Genomic DNA, 21,573 nt, shown 5'->3' with positions numbered 1-21,573 from the left:
TGTCCTCCCTGGATTGATATGGTGGAATCATTTTAAGTTAGTCGAGAAATACACATGAAGCCTTAATGTCCCTGGCAATGCCCTCTACTGCTGCCTATTTTACTCAACAGCTTAAAATCATGTCTCCCCTACCTCCTTACTGCCTTTGATAAGGTGAGAACTGTGGTCTGGGTACCAACTATGGATGACTGAGCTCTCAGCATCTTAGGCTTGGACCTGCGCAGTACTGGCAGGAAGCCCAGAGAGGACTGGGTAGACTCTACAGAGCACCCAGGATCAGCTCAGGAACCCGGGCTGCTGGCATACCGACAGAGCATGGAGGATCTCTAGGTACTCTTTCTCTAGCTTTCTTCCAAGGGCAGGCATTGCCCCTGGAGCAGGGGGCAGGGGTAGTTTGCTCCAGCAGAATCGACTGTGCACCAGCCTCCCAAAACCCCCCTGTATAATACTTTTGTGTCCCTGGGGCTTCTATCATCACTTTTGTCAAGATAAGAGTATTATGGATCCCAGATCTCCTCTTAATGGCAAATAATCTCTCTTTTTGTTCCACCTAGGTTTGTGGATACCCCCTGGCTGGGCTTCATGGAGAAATCTTCCCTGATCACCAACCTGAAGCCCAGAGCAGCCTCCATCTTTCCCTGGACAGAATGAGAGGCCTTCTGTAACCAGACATAGCTGGCCATCATGGGGAAACTGATCAGGATGGGGTCACAGGAGAGGCGGTTACTCCGGCCAAAGCGGCTTCATTGGAGTCGCCTCCTCTTCCTGCTGGCAATATTGATCATCGGTTCCACCTATCAGCACCTGAGGAAACCCTGGGGCTTCCCCTCATTGTGGGCAGAAGTCCCTTCACGACAGCCTGTAAAACTGGCCAGCCGGGACCTCCCCAGTGATGAAATGATGATGGTGAGCAGTGACCTTCCAAAAGCTAGCTCTGAAATGGAGAGTGAGATGGTGGTTCCCCAAGGCACAGCGGGCAGGGATGCAGCAACACCTAGCACAACAATGGAGAACACCCCCAATATGCCCAGAGGAACAGCCGAGACTATTCCAACAACAACCAAAAATACCTACAGCCCAACAGCAGCAGGTACAGAAAGAGTGAAGGAAAATGCCCCAACCACATCTAGCAGAGTACTGAATCACTACACCCCAACTTCAAGCAGACAAACAGTAAAATATTATACCCCAATACCCAGGGGAGAAAGGCAGAGCCACGGCCCAACCAAGGCCAGGGAGAAGGTAGAGAAGTACACTGCATCCCCGCCTGTTAGAACAGTAGACTCTTACGCTCCATCTACATTCCTGGCAAAGGAAACAAGCCATGCGACCACCCCTAGGACAACAGCGAAAGACGGTGAAACTATGGCAACCTATAACATATTGAAAACCAACTCTCCCAAGAGAATAGTGGAGGAAACCACCCCAGCTACTCTCAAGGGAATGGCTGGTAACACCCCAACTTCCCTGACACATGAGATAGAAACAAACATCTTGACTTCTCCAAGGAGTATAGTGGAAAAGACCACCCTGACTACCCCCAGAAGAGTGGAAAATGACAGCTCAACCAGTCCCTGGGGGTTAGTGGGAAAGAACAACCTGATGACTCCCCAGAGAACAGTCCTGGAGCACACCCCAGCCATCTCTGAGGGGCAAGTGACAATCAGCACCATGACAGGCAGCAGCCCAGCAGAAACCAAAGCCTCTACTGCTCCCTGGAGTGTTAAGAATCCCCCGCCCAGAACCAGTGCATCAGCCGTCAGAACGGCCCCAGCCACTGTCTGGAGGCTGACAAAGAAATCTTCCGCACCACCCAGCACCTCCGCGACCCTCAAGGTCAGGGCAGATCCGACCACCCAGGTCCGTCAGTGTGTGGTTGTGGACCCAGCCCCGGCCATGCCCATCGCCCCATCCCTGAGCCTGACAACCGCCCTGCCCCCAGAGGTACCCAGTCCCAGTCCCTCAGAGCTGCCTCCCGGCTGGTCAGACCACCACCCCAAGGCAGAGTATCCCCCGGATCTGTTCACTGTGGAGGAGCGGCGGCAGGGCTGGGTGGTGCTGCACATCTTCGGCATGATGTACGTGTTTGTGGCATTGGCCATCGTGTGTGACGAGTACTTTGTTCCAGCCTTGGGTGTCATCACAGACAAGCTGCAGATCTCTGAGGATGTGGCAGGCGCCACGTTCATGGCTGCTGGAGGCTCTGCCCCTGAGCTCTTCACCTCCCTCATCGGTGTCTTCATTTCCCACAGCAATGTGGGCATCGGTACCATCGTGGGCTCCGCTGTATTCAACATCCTCTTTGTCATCGGCACCTGTGCCCTCTTCTCTCGGGAAATCCTCAACCTCACTTGGTGGCCCTTGTTCCGTGACGTCTCCTTCTACATCCTTGACCTGATGATGCTCATCCTCTTCTTCCTGGACAGCCTGATTGCCTGGTGGGAGAGCCTGCTACTGCTGATGGCCTACGCCCTCTATGTGTTTGCCATGAAGTGGAACAGGTGGATCGAGCTCTGGGTGAAGGAGCAGCTCAGCAGAAGGCCAGCAGTCAAGGTCACGGCCTTAGGGGACCTCAGCAAGGTAAGGACAGGCTGGCTCAGGCTTCTCTAGCCCCTTTGAGGAGAAAGAATGGGGGGAGAAGCAAGGGACTGAAGAATAGAAGGTGCTGGGTCAGACCTCAAGAGATGAATGCTTTGGTTCCCTCGCTATTTATTCAACATTCACAGAGTGCCTGTTCTCTACCAGGCATTATGCGGAGGCCTTCGCAAGCGTGACCTTGGCTCAACCCCTAATCACCCTATCAACTGGTTATTATTGTGATCCCCATTTGTAGGAAAGGAAATTGAAACCTAAAGAAGTTAAACCACTTGTTCAAGGTCACACAGCAAATAGGCAGTAGAACCAGGATGTGAACCAGGATGTCGGTCTGACTGGGTCTCTGGAAATGACATTTGAGTCGAGCTCTGGAGAATGTCCAAGGAGATACCAGGCAGGGAAAAATGATAATCTCTCCCATGTGCATAGTGTTCAGGGTTCATCTAGCACCTTCAGTTTCATTGAATTCTGTTTGTTCACATTACAGACTTAGAAGGGCTGGGGGCTTGGATGGGGTCTGAGAAGGGGGAGGATTTTTTGTTTTTGTTTTGTTTTTAAAATATTAGAGACGATGGGAGCTCCACTCATCCACTGACAAGCCAGCCCAGGGGACAGAGCCCTCTCTCTGTGCCTACCGGAGACCAGACACCAGGAGCACCAATTCCGGGGCTTTCTCCCAGCTCAGAAGTTCCTTTCCAAGAACTTCTCTGCCCCCTTGAGGGGCCTTCCTGCTAAAGTCACTGGATGATTCAATAACTTGGGAGATGAGATTAAATTGGGGAAGTGATCACTGAAAATTCATTGCGAAGTTTTTTGCTCCTTGAGACTCTAAAGCGAGGATACCTTAGGGAACACAGACCCTATTTCTCTCCTGCTCCTGAGGGTGAGTTTGGATGAGGGCTGACTCAGCCTGATGGTTCCAGGTCTTAGAGAAGCTGCTGGTGCAAGCAGAATTTTGCGTGCAAAGAGTGAAAGGACTTAGTTACTTAATCCAGAGCAGTTCTGATGAGTGGGCAGGATGGAGACCAACCTCAGCAACATGTCCGCAAGATACATGAGGGCAGGGAGATTAAATGCACTTACTTTAGAATCTTTGTGAGAACATGGTGTTCTGGCCAGAGCACAGAACTGAGAGCCAGGAAACCTGGGTTCTAATCCAATTCTGCCTCCAATGAATGGTGTGAGTTTAGACAGGTCCCTTCCGCTTCCCCAGGGAAATGACAGAGTCCAACTAATCACCAAAGGTCCTTTCTAATTTTAACATTCTGTGATAACTTCCTGTATCCAAGTGAGTTCAGTTCTGGCAGGACCCAGTACGATGGTTGTTTGTCTAATTTACTGGCAGATGGCCACAAAAGAATTGTCCTGCCCAGGGTCATATAGCCAGCAGGTAGCAGAACTGGAATGGAAACCCTAACTCCTAACTTCCCATTCAGTGCTATTTCCCACCAGACTACTGCTCCACGCAGCCAGAGGTTTAAGAAAGAAAGGGAGGCTCAGAGCATGTCATAATTTAATCTGAGGAAACAGGAGGCTTTCTCCTAATGAAGTTCTCCGGACAGGCCTTGGTCAAGGGCGGCCATGAAGTCCTGGGATTCTCCTCTGAAGAAAGCACCTGATGCCTTGGTGTTTTCAAAATGCCTCTGACTTGCCTCCAAGTTCTTTTTTTTTTTTTTTGAGACAGAGTCTCGCTCTGTTGCCCGGGCTAGAGTGCCGTGGCGTCCTAGCTGACAGCAACCTCAAACTCCTGGGCTCAAGTGATCCTTCTGCCTCAGCCTCCCGAGTAGCTGGGACTACAGACATGTGCCACCATGCCTGGCTAATTTATATATATTTATTATATATTTTTAGTTGTCCAGATCATTTCTTTCTATTTTTTAGTAGAGACGGGGTCTCGCTCTTGCTCAAGCTGGTCTTGAACTCCTGACCTTGAGTGATCCACCCGCCTCGGCCTCCCAGAGTGCTAGGATTACAGGCGTGAGCCACCGCGCCTGGCCCCTCCAAGTTCTTTATAGTAATTCTGCTTTTATTTAAACTCTATAAATTCTGAACTTTCCATTTCATCAGAGCTAGACCAACGAAGCAAAGCTTGCCAAGCAAATGAAGGATAATCATGATTTCAAAAGACAATTTGTAACCTACTTAAGAGACTCTGCAAGGGCTTTAGTAGCAGCTCTTTGCCGGCCAGTAAGCACAGTGCTAATTATAACTCTGCTCTTATCTATTTGTTGAAACAGATCCAGTATTACTTTTAATCGACAGCATTATTTTTTTAAAAGCAGGTTGAATTCCTGATACTTGAAAGTAAATATGTATTTAAAATTAAAAACCTACAGTTAGAACTTTCTATCACTAACAAACACCTTCTAAAAATTAGTCCAAATAACTCAAGAACCATAGCTATTTAAAAATCGTTCTTAAACACATGTGCATTTGGAGTTTCACCTCAGGGTTCTTGTAGCCAGAGAGAGGGAACTACTTTAGCTTGTACCTTTATGTCTGTGTCTGGCTGGCCAAGACCTATGGTCTGGTTAGAGGGAAATAAATTATCCCACACTTCACTGGCAGACCGAGGGCAGGCCGTTCTTGAAGCTATTCTCTGAAAGTGCAGTCTTTGATCTAATAAACCATGCCGGTATTCTTTTTTGTGTGTTACATCTGTACTCACCCTTTTAAAGTATTTTACCTTCACTCTGACTGTGAAAAAACACGCCTGCTCACACACTCACACTCACTGGTTATTGCCTCTCCCTGACTGATGGGTCCCTTCTCTGAGCATCACCTCAGGAAGGCAGGGGTCTAGGGAAACTGGGCTTATTCAGTTGGCCACAGCTCCAAAGTTGGGGAAGTCAGACAGAAGTGGGGCAAGGCCAGACAGAGCGGGGTTGGGAGGCAAGGAGCAGGGCTGGGAGGCGAAATCACAGCCATGGCTGCTCAGGAAGTCTAAGCAGAGGAGCAGAGTGGAGGGCAACACGAGCCAGCTACTTCTTGGAGAGAAACAGGAAAGACAGCTGGGCCTACTCCTTCCTCTGTTGCCAACCTGGGGGCGGTGTAGAAGGGGTGGCCACGTTAGGCTCCTCATTGCCACTAAATGGGGAAACAATCTTTGTAGTTCCTAAAGGGCTGAGCCCAGTGTCTTGTTCCTAGGAGTTCCATAAGTGTTTGGTTCAGTTTCTTCAGGGAACCCTAACAGTTCGTGGACTCCAGTTTGTCAAGATAAAGGAATTGGGGAGGGAATCCATGCTTGCTTAAAGAGAGCCTATTTTTTGTGTGTGTATATACATATGTATACATATATAATAAATATATATTAAAATATATATAAATATATAAAATATACAAAATTAAAAATAATATAATAAAATATATTTATATATGTATAATCTGTACAATTTCTCATAAAATCCCACAAGGAACAGATTGTTATCTCCATCTTGCAGATGAGAAAACTGAGGCTCAGAGAGGATAATTAACTTAGCCAAAGTTACACAACTAGTTAGTCCTTACCATTGACCATCAATCATTATATCTGGGTTTTAACCCAGGCTCCACTGCTAACTATCCGTGTTACCCTGGGCTGGGCGAGTCAATGCAATTCAACAAACCAGTATTAAGCAGGACTTAAATGAAAAGCAGTGTGGGAAATAAAAAGATTATATCTCTTCCAGTAGAAGGGGCAAGCATAGAGAAATTAACTGCAATGAAGGGAACCCTGTGCGAAATGCTACAAAGTCACTTTGCTTTTCAAACAGGCCTTAGATTTCTCATCTATGACGTGAGTGGGATGAACTAGTGCAGAGGCTGGCAAACTTCTTCTGCAAAGGGCCAAACAGTAAATATTTTAGGCTTTGTCAGAGACTGTGTCAGAGACTATAGTCTCTGTCAGGACTACTCGACTCTGTCCTTGCAGGGTGAAAGCAGCTACAGACAATAGATAAACTCATGGGAATGGTCACGTGGCATTTTACTGAGAGCAGCGTGTCTGCAGGTATTCTTCTACCTGAACAACTTGGAGACATGCAATCAGAAGAGAAGGATCATTTTATTACTGAATATTCACCCAACTGATAGCTGTTGAGTTTCTGAGCTGGAGGACCTTTCACTTTACTTTTTATTCTGCCCTGAGTATCTAGAATCAGGATAAAGGTTTTTGGGGAGTGATTATAATCAGAATTCACTTGAGAGTATTTTCAGAAAAAAGTAAAGACTTAATACTGGACATAGACATATAGTGAGTAATTTAGTCTCTTTTTTGACATTGGCTGAAAAAAAATTCAAAGCTAAAATTTTTTCAAATAACATTGTCAAATTGCCATATATTTGATTGAGAATGCCTTTTATGACCTCAATAAGGAAATGGAAATGTTTGTATAGTTATCAACAGAGTTTAACTTAGCTCCCTCTGAAACTTCATCCCTGCTCTTGAAGCTCTCAATGAATTTGCTCTGGCCAAAAATGATAAATCTCTGCCCTGCCTTGACCATGAATAGTCACAGAAAGCCGACAGCAGAGTGGAGGCACTAGGCAGGCTAAAAAGCCTTGTTGGTATTTGAAGGACAATGAGGCCCTTCTTTATACAGGACAAGATTCGCCAGGAAGGACCAGCCACCTGCCGGAGGTGCGTGATGGCAAGACAGCCCCGTGGAAAGCGACTGGCAAAAAGGGATACAAAGCAGGACTGAGCCTAGTGGGGTCCCCTTTGGAGGCCCCATACCCTCATTCCGCTCCCAAGAATACCTTAGAATGTGAAACTCTGGGGCAAAGTCTGTCATTCTTTCTTAAATGCACTGGGGGCTATTTTCTCCCTGGCAGGATTTTTCCCTAAACCAACCAACAAGACCTCAAGCAGACAAATCTGGTACCTCCTTAGGGGCTGGTCCTCCCCTTTGTTGTCAGGGTTGACATTTATCCCCAGGGCTCCTATCAGTGGCCTGTATAGCCAGCTGCCTGCTATGGAGGCAGGGGTCTGTGGGCAGGAAGCAGCCACCACGGTTCCTCCTACCTCTGTGGTTCCCACCGGAGTCCACTGTGCTCCCAAAGAGCCCATCCTGGCCTGTGCTGAGGGGTTCCCTCCTTTAACTCCCTGAATAATAGTAAGCTTTCCTCCAATTGTCAGGAAAAAATAATAGGAATAGAATTCTCAATTTTTGGTTTCTTTTCCTCATAAAATTTTCTTAAGCCTTCAGTGTTCACCTGCTAGTGGGTGCTAGCAGATGATAAAATGGATGCATAAGAAACAAACAAATATTAACAGAAAAACTCGAACATCTGATCGTGCCTAGTCCAACAGCTTGTTGTTTTCATGGATATGTGTAAGCTTGAAGTTGAAATTTTACATGCATTTGTACAACATGGTAATATTTTCTCCTAGTGCATATGACGGGATCAAATACGAAAGGAGATATTCATGGTGTTCTACAAAGAACAGCATGATTTCTAGATGCTCTGCCACCTGAATTATTTGGACATATAAAACCAACAGAAAATTTTTTAGTGTGGGCATATGGATGATAAACAAGTAAAATAAATTAAGAAGATAATTTCAGAGTATGATGAGTGCTGTGAAGGAAATAAACAAGGCATGTAAGAGACAGTGCAGACAGGGAGCTCCCTTCAGCGAGGGAGAGCAGGAGAGGCCTCTTCGGAGGAGAGATCAAGTAGAGATCTGCAGAATGAGAAGAGAAACCATCTCATGCTCCATGGGAAAAATTCCTGGAAGAGGGAACGGCATTTGCAAAGGCTCAGAGCTGGGAAAAGATGGAGGCCAGTGTGGTTAGTGAGTAATGGGGAGAGTGGCCTAGGATACCGCTGGAGAAGAAGGTGGGAGCTACTTCACGCAGGGCCTTGTGCATAAGATACAGAGTTTAGATTTATCTGAAGCTCAACAGGGGAATAAAATAATGAGAGTCCTATTTAAAAGGTCACTCCCTAACTGCTGTGTAAAGAATATCCAGTTAGGAGGCTGTTCTGTGCGGATAGCTAGTTAGATAGATAGTACTAAGCTTTTTGGCTTGAGCAGCAGGGTGGATGGTGGTGCCATCACTGAAAAGGAGAAGACTTGAGGGAGAATAGGTTTACGCAGACTCAGGAGTTCCCACACTGGAATGATGACTTTGGGTGCTTAGGTCACTTCGAAGTGGATATGCCCAGGAGGCAATTGCACAAATGAGTCTGAAGCTCAGGAACAAAGTCTGGGCTGGAAACAGAAAATTGTGAATCACCAAAAAATGTATGGTAATTAAAATCAAGGACTGGCTGATACTACTATGAAAGAGAGAGACAGTCTGGGACTAATCCCTGAAGAACCCCAACATTCATTCATTCAGCAAACATTCGCTGAATAACGTTATGTGAGGCCCGTGTAGGGTCTGTGATATGGTGATAAGTAAGGCACTGTCCCAGCTCTCAGGGAGCTCAGCCTAATGGAGGAGCTAGAGTTGACCTAGCTTTTGTGGGGCCTGAGGTTAATTAAGAAAAAGAATGTAAATTCATTGCTGCAAAGTTAGGTGTGAGCCTTGGAGAAGCATTTGCGTAGGGAAGAGACAGGCCCTGGAGCTTAAGCTTCACCAGCTCCGTGGTAAATCTTCCTCAGCGCGGAAGACAGACAAGTGAAGCCAGTAGTTACAATATCAGGTGCAATGATGTAGGTAAGTGCTAAGGGATTTGGTACTGCCGAGTGGACATCTCAACAGATCAGAGGGGCAGGAAAGGCTTCCTAGGGGAGGCAATACTTAGCTAAACCGTGAAGGCCAAGCAGGAGTTCACTGACTGGAGAAGGGGCAGGGAGTCTCGTGGGCATATGCAAAGGCCAGAGGAATGAGAGAGTGTGAAGAGACTACAGCCGTGCTGTTCACCATGGTGACCACTAGCTGTACAGCTATTGAGCGCTTGAAGTGTGGCTAGTCCGTTTCGAGATGTGCTGTAAATATAAAATATACACTGGGTTTCAAAGGCTTAGTATGAAAAAAAGGATGTAAAATACCACAATATTTTTTATATTAATAACATGTTGAAATTATATTTTTGGCACATTGGGTATAAGTAAATTATTAAAATTAATTTCACATGTTTCTTTTACTTTTTAAAAAATATGGCTAGCAAAAAATTAAAATTCTGTCTGGCTTGCTTTCTATTTCTGTTGGACAGCAGTGGACTGCAAGTAAGCAGGAGGCTGGTGTGTGCTAAGTAAAGGGGTCTGGACTCCCACTGAGGACAGGGGCTCCCGGGGTGTGGGAGAAGGACGTCATGTGCTTTGCTCAGAAACACACTCTGGCTGAGATGAGAGGTGGAGAAAGAACCAACCAGAAGAGAAACAGATCCGGAGTCAGGAGGTGTTGCAGGACTGTAGGCAGGAGAGTGGAGAGACGAGGCCAAATTTGAGAACTTTCAAGAACTAGGTCTGATGGCTAACCGGGCGTGGGCTTTGAGGGAAAGGGAGGAATTTGTGTAGACTTCCAGGTTTCCAGCACAGACAGATGGAGCAGATCGGGGCGTGAGACCGTACTCAGTGAAGGGCTAAAGTGGACAGTGCTCTACCTGAGTGTACTCTGGGTAAAAGGCAGGACTCAGACCAGGGATTCAGTAAATATTTGTTGAATGAATTTTTTACAAAAATGTCACAGACTAAAATGTGTGCTTCGGGAAATGTGTAATGGATGGTCTAGAAGAGGACTCGCTACATGAGCGAGGAATTATTATAAATTGGAGGTCAGCAGGGCAAGCCCCCAGGGGCTGCCACAGTTTGCCAGCCCAGGTCCCCATGAAGAGCTGTGAGGGGTCCCCTTGCTCGACCTCAGCAAGGGGCATCACAGGTGCTAGGCCGGCATGAAGGCATCGTCTTTGGTTACCTCGGCCACTTTGCTAATTTTATGAGGAGAAGGAGAAGGTGGGGGCGATTAGGCGAAGAAAGAGGAAGGAGAATGGGGTAATGTGACAGGTGAATGTGTCCGTGACAAGGGCATATTCAGAAAGCACCCATTTGCCATATGCTGCCCATACATGGGCCCATCGACCACACCCAAATGTAGACAGACGTTCGTGTCCATTTGTAATACTGTGAGTGTTATCTATTTCATGGAGCTAGCTGCACTGAATAAGAAAATGGATGTGGAGGGCTTCAGAAAGTGGGAAGTGCATACTGAGCTTAGCAATGAACAATGAACCCGTAGGAGAGTATTTTGGCTTGAATAAATCTGCATGGCAGGGAAACCATCAGGGGCATGCACCTTGGGCAAAGGTTAGCCTTTCTGTCCCTCTGTGGACAGAACCAGTCACCCCAACATACAGCCTCACAGTTCTTTGCCTCTGAAGAGAGCTCATTGAGCAGGGTTGGACACTGTAAATACTGAGACCGCCAAAGGGGGTCGGTGCTATAGCCTCCTGTATCCCAGTAAACTTTAAGGCGTGTCATGCAAGAGTTGAGGGGGATTTGTTGAAATGCACGCACCCCCTTCAGATTGGTTATTGCTGCTCTGCTTCATTCATTTGTGTGTTCACTCGTTCATTCAACCGTGTGTATCCAAGTGTTCAAACCTCTTTCATCCTTCAAAACCCACTGGCATTCTGCTTACTTCCGGAAGCCTTCCCTGCCCATCCCAGCAAAGCACCTTTACCTACGCCTCTCACTTCAGGAACCACCTTCCGCTTTGTTATGCATCTGTGTTATCATTGGCCTCCATTTCTTTCTGGACAGAGAATCCATGCCCTAAATATTTTTCTGTCCCTAAAGCCACCAGCACAGCGCCATATAAATAGCAGGTGCTCAGTAAATAAGAACTGAATGAACAAACTAGAGGGATGGGTGGGTGGCCCTCGAGTGGGCACTATTTTCTATGTTTTCTGAGTTGAACAGGGAAGGGAGTGTAGCAAGTTCAGTTCTGTCTCGGCCATGCAGGTTGGTGGGGTGAGGGAAGCAACGGGAAGGTAAAGACGACGGATTACGGGGGGCAGCCGTTAGTGACCTTGCTGCCTGAAGACAGCACAGATGCCGGTGCTATCTGTAGGGAGTATCTACACATTCAGCTCACCTTTACTGAGCACCTACTGTGTACAAGCCACTACACCACGGGTTAGGGAAAAAGAGGTGACTATAAGTTCGTTGCATGGCAAAATGTGCCGTGTAGCTCTGTAGACAACTCATGTATGTGAAAAGTTAAACAGTGCTCTTTTTTAAAAGTTCAAATGGTATTACGAGACTGTAAATGCAAAGCGGCAAGCCAGCGGTACGGTGAATGCCATGAGCTTAATGCTTCCTCGTTTCGGATCGCATAGGGCTGCCCCCACAGCTTTCCCAAGACCCTAGGGCTTATCTGATCACACGGCCGATCTCAGCATCACAAAATATGCTCACTGTTGCTACACAGCTTTTGAGGAAAGAGGTGTTGTAGTGAGCCGGACCGAGGGTGGAGCTGGGGGTGGAAGGAAAGCTTCATACAAGAATTCACCCTGAATTTTATGAGAAACAGATGGGATCTGGGTAGGCGGAGAGGAATGGAGAAGGCATTTTAGGCAGGGAGAAAAGGCCTGAACAAGGAACAGCAGTTAGAATAGATGAAGTGTATTTAGAGGACAGTTCATTCATTCAATTAATAAATATTTATTGAATCCTCGCTAAGTGCTGGGCAGTGTTCTCATGCTGGCCACACAGTGGTGAAGAAAATAGTTTGCCTTCAAGATGCTAGTGGGGCAGTCACTTTACTTGTATGCTTATTAACGTACAAATAACATACACATAAATTGGGGAAGGTGCCGTGAAGGAAAAGAACAGGAGTCTACAAAAGAGACTTACACTTAGCTTCCCAGGGAAAGGTGACGTTGAAGTGGAGACCTGACGCCTGGGGAGTGAGGGAAGGTGCATTACAGACAGCGAGGAGCCCTGTGATGAGGCTTTCGAGGTGGGTGAAGAGGATGGCACATTTGAGGGACTGAGAGACAGTCAGCGTTGCTGGACTGTGGCGAGTGGACGCATTGGGCTGGGATTACTGTACGCAGGCTGGAGCCAGGCTGTAGAAGGTCAGACTGGGGGTTTGGACATGTTAAAACATTTTCTGAGAACAGGTTATGTTGGGGTGTGTTTCTATGTTCCAACCTGAGGGCTTGCCCAGAGAAAGAGGGAAGTAGAAAGAAAGAGTGAGGGTCTCTGCATGACATCTCGTGACTCCTGTCCCTGTTTGCAGCCAGGCGATGGGGCCATTGCGGTGGATGAGCCACAGGATAACAAGAAGCTAAAGGTGGGTGCCGTACAGTCTGCCCAGTGGGGACACTGCAGGGTCTCAGCGAATGGTCACAGACCGGGGCACTGTGGCCTTGCCACTGGGGATCCTGTCTGTGCTCAGGCCGTGGGAGCTCCTGGGAGTTAGGTGAGTCAGGGAAGGAGGGGCTGCTTTGCCAGAGGAACTCCCACCTCCAGGTGGCCTTCGAGGAGGCCAGGTGCTGGTTTGGGAGCTAAGTCTGGACGGTTACAGTTTGCTCTGCCACTAGCTTGCTGTGTGACCTCGGGCTTCAGATTCTGCGTCTGTAAAATGACTGTTTGGACTAGACGAATTCAAGTCCTAGTTATAGCCCAGCATTGTATGATTTTTTGATATAAAGGCCTAATGTCGCTTTGGGATGCCCCAGAACTAAGAGAAAGATAGGAGGGACACTGGAGGGGGAGGGAGGTCTGAGGTTTCTGAAAAACTGTCTTAGCTGTCTGTATCCTACGGGCTATCCCCACCCAAAGGAAATCCCTAGACCTGTTGTGAAGTACTGTCGCCACAGCCACTAGATGGCAGAAGAGTTCAGAGGGACGAGGGGGCGGCAGTGGGGGAAAGGGAAGGAGGAAAGGAGAAAGCAAGAGGGAGGATGAGCACGTGTTGAAGTCTTTGGATGTTCTGTTGTAAATCACATGCTATTTCTGTGTGTGGCATTGTGAATAAATGTGTGTCACATCTGTGTCTGCACAGTACAGTGTGTGTGTGTGTGTGTGTGTGTGTGCACGTGCGCCTGTAAAGGAATCTGAGCCGGTGGGTAGAACAAAAAACTGAACTGAGAATCAGAAGACCTGGGTACTAGGCTGACTCTTTCATTTACTCCCTGCATGGCCGTGGGCAAGCCAGCTAGCCTTTTGAGTTTTCATTCCCTTTTCCATGGATGGGGATCATAGCCTTGCTTACCGCGCGGGGTGGGGCAGTGCTAAAACACGATAATGCTCTGTGGAAGGGGCTGTACTCACGTGCAGTGGGTCTGCCCGTGTGGCGTGTGGGTAAGGGAGGGCGTGTTCCTAGGAGGGTGTGCTTGCAGGGATGTGCAAACCCTTGGCAACATGGTTTCCTTAACACGGGAGGTCTGCTCCCTGCTTAGACGCTGGGGAATTATTCAGTACATGGAATGAGCCGGTCACCGAAGAGTTGAGGGTGACTGGAGGCGAAGGAAGAGGGGAGGTCAGGATAAGCATCCGTGCCTTCCGCCTGTTCTCTGTGGGAAGGAGGGAAGGCTTGCGAGGCCCTCGTGTGGCTCCTCCCCTGCCTTGGGCAGGGGCCCACTGAGGCCTGCGCGGCTCTCCTCTTGCTCAGCTCCCGTCCTTGCTGACCCGGGGGAGCAGCTCGGCCTCTCTGCACAACAGCACCATCCGCAGCACCATCTACCAGCTCATGCTCCACAGCCTGGACCCCCTGGGGGAAGGTAAGCAAGGCCTCCCCGCACCTGTGCGCTCTGCCCCATCTACTCCTTCCCTCTTGCAGCTGGAGAAGAACTGAGACCTGGAAATCTGCAAGGCAGTAGGTACGGGGTGGGAAGAGAGTTAGCAGAGGAAAGAGTGGACAGTTAAAGTCAGGCGGTCTGGGAGAGAGGGTGGAGACAAAGACAGGGGACTCACCAAGAGAGGGCCACAAGGAACATGGAAGGCTAAGGTCCTTAGGTATCCACATTCCTTAGTGTCCCTCCCTGTAAATGAAGGGGTTCGCCTGCAGTTAGACTGTGAGTGCCATGTGCTCTGCACGGGTCCGTGTTGGGGCTGCCCTCAGTGACTTCCCTGCAGAGCCCACTGCCCAGGAGCTGCCCCCACTGCCCCTCAATTTCCAGCCAGGCAGCTTGGCCCGGCTGACTGGCCAGGGCTGCTTCTGGGGGCATCTCTTGCAGGGCTCCACAGCCAGAAGCTCCGAGAGGCACTTTCCTTTGCTTGGTATTTAGCTCTGGAGTCCTAGGAAGCCTGCTATCCCCTCCCCCAGCCAGGAATCCCAGCGACACCCTGGGAGCTGCCAGCATCACGTCTGGGTGTGGGGAGGGTAGAAGCAGGGTCCAAAGTACAATGGCTGCTGGACATTTTTGAAAAAACAATAGAAACTGACTCATAAGAGAGACAGATAATAGAGTTATTGTATATCAACTTTAAGATGTTACATGATTAATTTACTCAAGTAATTAAAAAATAAGCCAAGGGCTCTGACTATAGTTGGGAAGGAGGGCTGAGGACTGAGCTGAACGTGACACCACAAAATGACCCACTGAGCCCCAGGGAGCACCCTGACTGACTTTCTGGCTTAGGGACAAATTTTGGGGGCTCAGAATTTTCCTCAGGCCCTGAAGTATCCTTTTCGGACAGAATATTGGGTTGTCGGGCATTGAAAACAAGTGTACTACTGTTCTGTGAAAAGCAGCACCAAAGACAAGCGATGAAACTTTCCTTAGAAATCCCTCAAGGTGAGCCTCAGCAGACACTGTGAGAGAGGCCGCCCCCAAGTGTCAGCTCCAGAGCAGGACCTCTGGGGTCTCCAGAACGGAATCCGCAGCACCTGGCAGCCTCTGGGCGGTACGCGCTGGGCCTGCACCTGCCCTGGGCCCAGTGAGGAAAGCTGTACCTCTGGGCCGTGATCGGCCACTCCCAGGGGAATCACTGACTCTAGTAAAGTCCTCAAGATAAAGACCTTCTCTCGAGCGGGCCCGCAGGGCCCCCGCCTGGGCCACTTCACGACCAACAGCCGCCGCCGCCGCCAGCTGGCCCACTCGCCCTAACAGGATTATGTGACGTCCAGACCAGGCCGAGGTCAGAGGAGATTGATGCTAAAGAGCTGATCCGGCCACGCTGGGAGGGGAGAGGCCACGTGAGGAAACAAGCTCTCCAGAGCCAGCGACTGCCGTCCCAGGGAAGACAAGCGTGCTTGGTACGTTGTCTTTGGGTGCGGTGGGGCACGGAATGGCCCTCATGCTGACTGGTGACGTGCAGAGAGCCCGACCCTGATCCTACACCCCGAGACTCCGTCCAGGAGGGGCTGGGTCCACGCAGGGCTGCCATGAGGGCCTTTGTTCCCCAGGCTTTCCAGATAAATATTTGTGCTTCCAGACGCTGTTTCCAGATGGCCGTCCAGATGTTTCCACCCTTCACCCGTCTTCCAACTCTTTCCACAGAGCTGACTGGTAGAAGAGACGTTTCCTGTGGTGTGACCCCTCACCTCTCCTGTGAAGGGGCTTTTCCTCTTCAGGGTGCCATGCCTCTTCTGGTGACTTCACCTGGACGTGTGCGAGGCGGGCGGGGGAGACCCTGCAGCTGACCTGCTTTCCTCAGTGACATGGGAAACGAGAGGCTGGTGTGTGTGATGAGGGATGAGAAGGAAAGAAGGGAACTTGGTTTTTCTTGCCAGCCCCTCCAGCCAAGAGTCAGCAGATGTCCTCAGCGCCGGAACCGGAGCCAAGGCAGCCGTCCTTTGGTGACGGCCACACGTTGCTCCACAGAAGACTGCAGAGCTTGGTTAGTGCTGAGGGGGCGCTGGAGTTGTCTGGACGAAGGAGGCAGTGGTGTCTGGCCGCCTGACATTCCAGTTCTGGTGAGGACCTGCTGGGCAGGCCACGAGGACACTTGGAGGGAACACGCGTCACAGTGGCGGCTGTGTGCAGGGAGCCTATCGCCAGAACCACCTGCAGCTGAAGCGACTCTGAGAGTGGAGGAGTCAGGTTGAGAGGAGGAAATTCCAGACCCTTTTATCTGCTTCCTGCCCATCCTAGACCCAGGAGGGGCTTCCACCTTTTCAGCTTCCTCTCAGTCTGTGTGTATTATGGACTGGAAGATATCCAGGCATCCTCCTAACTCAAACCCTCTGGGACGCTGGGCCTCATCATTGCAGGGTTGCTCCCAACGTAGGACAGCTGCTCTCGACTACTCTTGTCAACTCGTCATCATCGTCATCATTGTTGTTATAGCTAAAACTTATACAGTGCCAGACACTGTTTTAAGTACATTCCCGTATAAATTCATTTACTCTGTCGACAACTCTGGAAGATTTTACAGATGAAGAATCTGAGGTACAGAGAGGTTAAGGAATCACCCAGCTAGGTCCACAGCTATAGTGCAAGCGGCAGCACTGGGATTCAAACCCAGGTTATCAGGCTCCAGAATCCAAGCTAACATAACAGCATTGGTGAAGCTAGCACTTTGCAGCAATCAAAGCCCTTCTATTTATTTTGTCTCATGGCCCTCACAACAGTACTGTGAGTATACCATGGTTGCCTTTTTAGAAAGAGGATGCTGAGGCTTAGAGAGGGTACATAGGCTTCCCAAAGTCACCCAAGGCTCATGGGGCAGAGCCAGCCTGGAATCCATTAGACTCCCATGGCACCACTTTGTTCTATCATTTGTGCCATTGTCCTCACCCTCCCAGGCTACACAGCTGTGAGGAAGCCCCTCATGAGTCCCTGCATCTCAGCCTCTGTCCCTCCTTCCTCTCCCACCTTGAAATTACACACGTAGAGCACTTTGCACGTGGCCTGGCTAATGTTCACACAGTCACGTTGGGAGAGAGTGGCTCCCCATTTTTCTTGCCTGGAAATCAGGGCAGCACCGTTCTGTACATGCTGTTCTGTGGGCCTCCAGCAAAGCGTGTGCACAAGGATCTGGAAGGAGGCCCTTCTTGGACCATGGCTGTGTGGGGTCATAAAGGATGTGGTCACTCGGGATTGGTGGCTCACATATGTAATCCCAGCACTTTGGAAGGCTGAGGCAGGAGAATCACTTGAGCCCAGGAGCTGGAAGCTGCAGTGAGTTATGATCACATCCCTGCACTCCAGCCTGGGTGACAGAGCGAGACTCTGTCTCTAAAGATAAAAATAAAAAAAAATTTCTAAAGAAAGATGTGTCTGAGAGCTTGTTGGTCAACTCTTTCCCCTTTCCCACTGGAGAGGGAAGGCTGATGAACATGGCCATCAGTAGTTCCCCTGGAGCTATAGCAAAGCTTCTAGTAGATTCATAGAAAGTAAGTCGCAAAGGACATTACAGGTAATGTAGTTCAAGGATGGCAAAAATGTCTCCCTGCAATTATTTCTCCATTCTCTGCCCTTTGCAGACAGCACTGATCAATCACGGTACTTTCCTAACCAAGTTTGGTTCAGAATCCTCCTCAATTCAGCATGCAAGCAACGATTTCTTGAGCTCATAAAAGACATAAATCCTATCTGTTGCCCCTGAGTCCAACCGTGCCATTTTACCAGAGAGGAAATAGGCTTTGAGGGGGGGGGTGACTTGCCCTAGGCCACAGCCAGTTAGTGACAATGCAGAGAATTTAAGACAAAAGTTTGGGAATCGGGTACCAAGAACAGGTCTAGTAGGAGCAGAATCCAGACATTGCACCCCTCCAGGCCAGCCTTTTCCCACCCGCTTCAGCTGCTCCGGAGGCTCAGCTGACATCCTAACCGAAAGGGCATGGCAAGGATGAAATTGCGGTCCTGATAAGATGTGTGTCGTTTTTCATTTGCAGCCCACCCCGCCAAGGACAAGGAGGAGGAGAGCTTGAATCAGGAAGCCAGAGCCCAACCCCAGGCCGAAGCAGAAAGCAGAGCAGAAGGTGAGAGGATGGCCAGACCAGTGGGTTTCTCCTGCCACCTCCCTCCCTCCTGGCCGGTGAGCCTGGCCTGCAGCAGCAGCCAGCCCAGGCCAGGGGCTGAGGCGCACCTCTTGGCCTCTCTGAGCCAGGGTTAGAGTGACGATGTGTGCTGCCCACACGCCACTTCACGCCGGACTCCCCCTGCCAGTGTGCTCTTTCCGACGTGGCTGCTGGCCTGAGAGTGGCCCTGTACAGCTTCCTCTCCACTTTCCCCAGAGGAGGTAGGCGAAGGAGGCCAGGCGGTTGTTGAACAATCACTTCATGTTTTGCTAAATCTCATCCCAAATGAGACTCTATTGGACTCTTTCTCCTCCTGTCACTTCTACACAAGAACAGTATTGCTAGTGATTGGTCTTAAACCAGCAATGCCAGCGAGGGAAGGCTGCCAGGGGTCTGATGTCACAGAAGTCCAGTATCTGTGTGGCAGCTAGGATTGGGGGAACGGGAGAGCTACTGCCATGTGGGCTTTGCACAGCACACCAGGACTCCCTGATCCCCCTAGCAGCCCCTGGAGCGAGGTAGAGCAGCAGTCATGCTTCCTATCCTACAGACAAGGAAACTGAGGCTCAGAGAGGTCAAGTGACTTGCCCGAAGCCACACAGCCAAGAAGTGAGAAAGCCTATACCTAAACCTAGCTCTCCAGACTTTCCAAGTCTCTCTTCCCGTCAGTCCTGTTCTAAGGCTTCATAGCTGCTGCCTTTGAAATAACACGATCCTTTCCAAAGGGTCAGACCCTGAGTGCTGGGACCTTTGCTCTCCCTCTGCTCCGTTTGCCCGAGCTATTCACAGTGTCCTTGGCCACAGCGGCCAGGATGGAAATGCCTGTGAATACAGGGGTGCAAGGATGGCCACTTTCCAGCTGTCCTCTCATCTGCAGATCTCTTGGTGGACAGAGAAGTCACAATTTGCCTCACACCATCTTACTTTTCCTACCAACAAGAAATTCCCCCCAATAAACCTTCTGAGACCCCAAAGTCCAGTAGCCCTGTGGCCACTCACACCAGTGTCTTTCAGCTTCCCTCAGAACCCAGGCCACTCCTCTGAACTAATCCATGTTTGTCTTTTAAAGAGGAGCCAGCCGAGCTTCCTGCGGTCACGGTCACACCAGCCCCTGCTCCAGACGTCCAGGGAGATCAGGAGGAAGATCTGGCTGGTCAGGTAGGCACCCAGCCTCTGCACAGGTGGAGAAATTTGCGAGGCCCAGGGTGGGACTTGCTGGCCAAAAATACCTCTTCCCTGAAGGTCTGAAATCCTATTTGAGGTTCATTTCTCTGGCGTGAGCACCTTCTCTGAAGATCACTTCAAAAATACAAATACCTCATGGGACCAGTTAATTCACTGTAACACCTCAGTATGAGTGAACTAATAAACTGAGAATGTATTGTGAACTGTCACATGCTATGATAAGGAATAATTTTTACTGGGTCTGTCAGCAACAAGGGGACAGTGAGACCAGGCAGCTCCAGAGCACCAGGCAGCCTGAAATGCAGGTGGGAGGGTTTGCTGGGTACAGGCAATTCCCGGTCAGGTGCCTTAGCCTCGTCTGCAGGGCCTTGAGTCCTGACGCTGCTTTGTCTTTACAGCCTCTTCTTCCACCATGTTCCAGCCAAACTGGATTTCTTTTTTTTTTTTTTGAGATAGAGTCTCACTCTGTTGCTCTGGCTAGAGTGAGTGCCGTGGCGTCAGCCTAGCTCACAGCAACCTCACACTCCTGGGCTCAAGCAATCCTCCTGCCTCAGCCTCCCGAGTAGCTGGGACTACAGGCATGCGCCACCATGCCCGGCTAATTTTTTCTATATATTTTTAGTTGTCCAGATAATTTATTTCTATTTTTTTAGTAAAGACGGGGTCTCACTCTTGCTCAGGCTGGCAAACTGGATTTCTTATCTCCAGGCCTTGGCTCACATGGTTTCCTCTCCCTAGAATGCCTCTGACCCTCCATCATCATATATCCTCATCGCACGCACCTCTCCAGGCCCAGTGCAAATACCTCCTTTGCCATGTAGCTTCCTCGATCAACCCAAATCTGAATGCCATGGTACCCTGCGCCTGTCTCGGTGCTCTTACCACTGCCTTCCCTACATTCTGAGCCGTGGTTTCCCTACTAGGTGGTGAGGTTCCTGAAGGCAGGATCCAAGTCTGGGTGGCCTCTGTCTCCCCCACAGAGGGAAGCAATGCCTGGTGCACAGCTGTGCTCAAGATAGGCTGAGGGACTGACGGGAAATAAACATTCCGTCTGCCAGTTCCCTCCCTGTTTGTGTTTTCTGTTCCATACCAGAAGCACTCTCTCTCATTCTTAAGCCAGCAACTTTGGGTTCAGTGCCTAAGACATCTTCACGGTATCGTGAGTGTCCTGAGTAGGTCCATCACAGCCAGCTCCAGTAAAAGGGATTAAGAGGATACAGAGGTATTCCCTGGAATCCCAGGGCAGGAAGCGAAGCTTGGTCTCATAAGGAGCTGGACCTAGGCCTGAGAAGGCTTCTGGTGGACTTCTCACTCCACGTCCTGCTCTCCCTCACATCTTCTTTTCTGTTTGCAGCCTCTATCCCTCAGCCTGTGTTAGCAGCCTGGCTTCATGGGTTTCCTTATTAGCATGCATAACCCCAACGCCCCACCTCAGTCCTTCAGTCCACAGGGGGACCAACCAGTCACTGTCCCTAGTTTTAGAGAATCTGTTCAACCCAGCTCATGGGTCAGGGATCCAGCTTGCATCCAATCAGCTGTGGCCAGCTGCCTTGACTCCGGCATGGAAGAAGGAGCCCGTTTATCTGGGACTATGAGGGGTGACAGATACAGGCTGGGCATCTGCAGGCTGGGCAGATACTCCCATACCCACCAATTTAAATGACTTGTCATCTTCTCCAGGAAGCATTCTCTATCTGATGGGGGTGGAGGAGGGAGGGCAGGAATTATTTCAGACTAAAACCTTCTTATGTTTCATTCCCAGTTCAAAGCATGAGCCTCACTAGATACTATCTGATTTCTTCATCAGGGGTTCTTAACCCTGGCTGCATATTAGGATAATTTTTAAAAAATGGCCTGTCCCCACCCTTTACCAATTAAGTCAGAATATCTGGGGTAGGTCTTTGGGCATCAATGGTTTTAAAAGTCTCAAGGTGATTTTTTTTTT

The 21,573-nt window shown here is 49.5% G+C and overlaps 1 protein-coding gene across 4 annotated transcripts in view; it reads left to right on the top strand.

Moving 5' to 3' along the window:
* Positions 1–684: 684 nt before the first annotated feature.
* Positions 685–21,573, top strand: part of SLC24A1 (solute carrier family 24 (sodium/potassium/calcium exchanger), member 1) — a 32,049-nt gene continuing 11,160 nt past the window's right edge. For 2 of the 4 annotated variants that reach the window (XM_012644847.1, XM_012644844.1), the window contains exons 1-6: positions 685–2,580; positions 12,771–12,824; positions 14,148–14,256; positions 18,318–18,404; positions 18,660–18,664; positions 19,515–19,601. In XM_012644847.1, the coding sequence (XP_012500301.1) occupies positions 685–2,580; positions 12,771–12,824; positions 14,148–14,256; positions 18,318–18,404; positions 18,660–18,664; positions 19,515–19,601 (2,238 nt within the window). The remainder of the gene's footprint in view (positions 2,581–12,770; positions 12,825–14,147; positions 14,257–18,317; positions 18,405–18,659; positions 18,665–19,514; positions 19,602–21,573) is intronic. The other 2 variants (XM_012644848.1, XM_012644845.1) reach the window with 1 other exon arrangement.

Source organism: Propithecus coquereli, unplaced genomic scaffold, assembly GCF_000956105.1.
Source record: "Propithecus coquereli isolate 6110/MARCELLA unplaced genomic scaffold, Pcoq_1.0 Scaffold221, whole genome shotgun sequence".
Taxonomy (NCBI): domain Eukaryota; kingdom Metazoa; phylum Chordata; class Mammalia; order Primates; family Indriidae; genus Propithecus; species Propithecus coquereli.
Note: the sequence above shows the minus strand (reverse complement) of the source record. Positions and strands in the feature narration are given on the sequence as shown.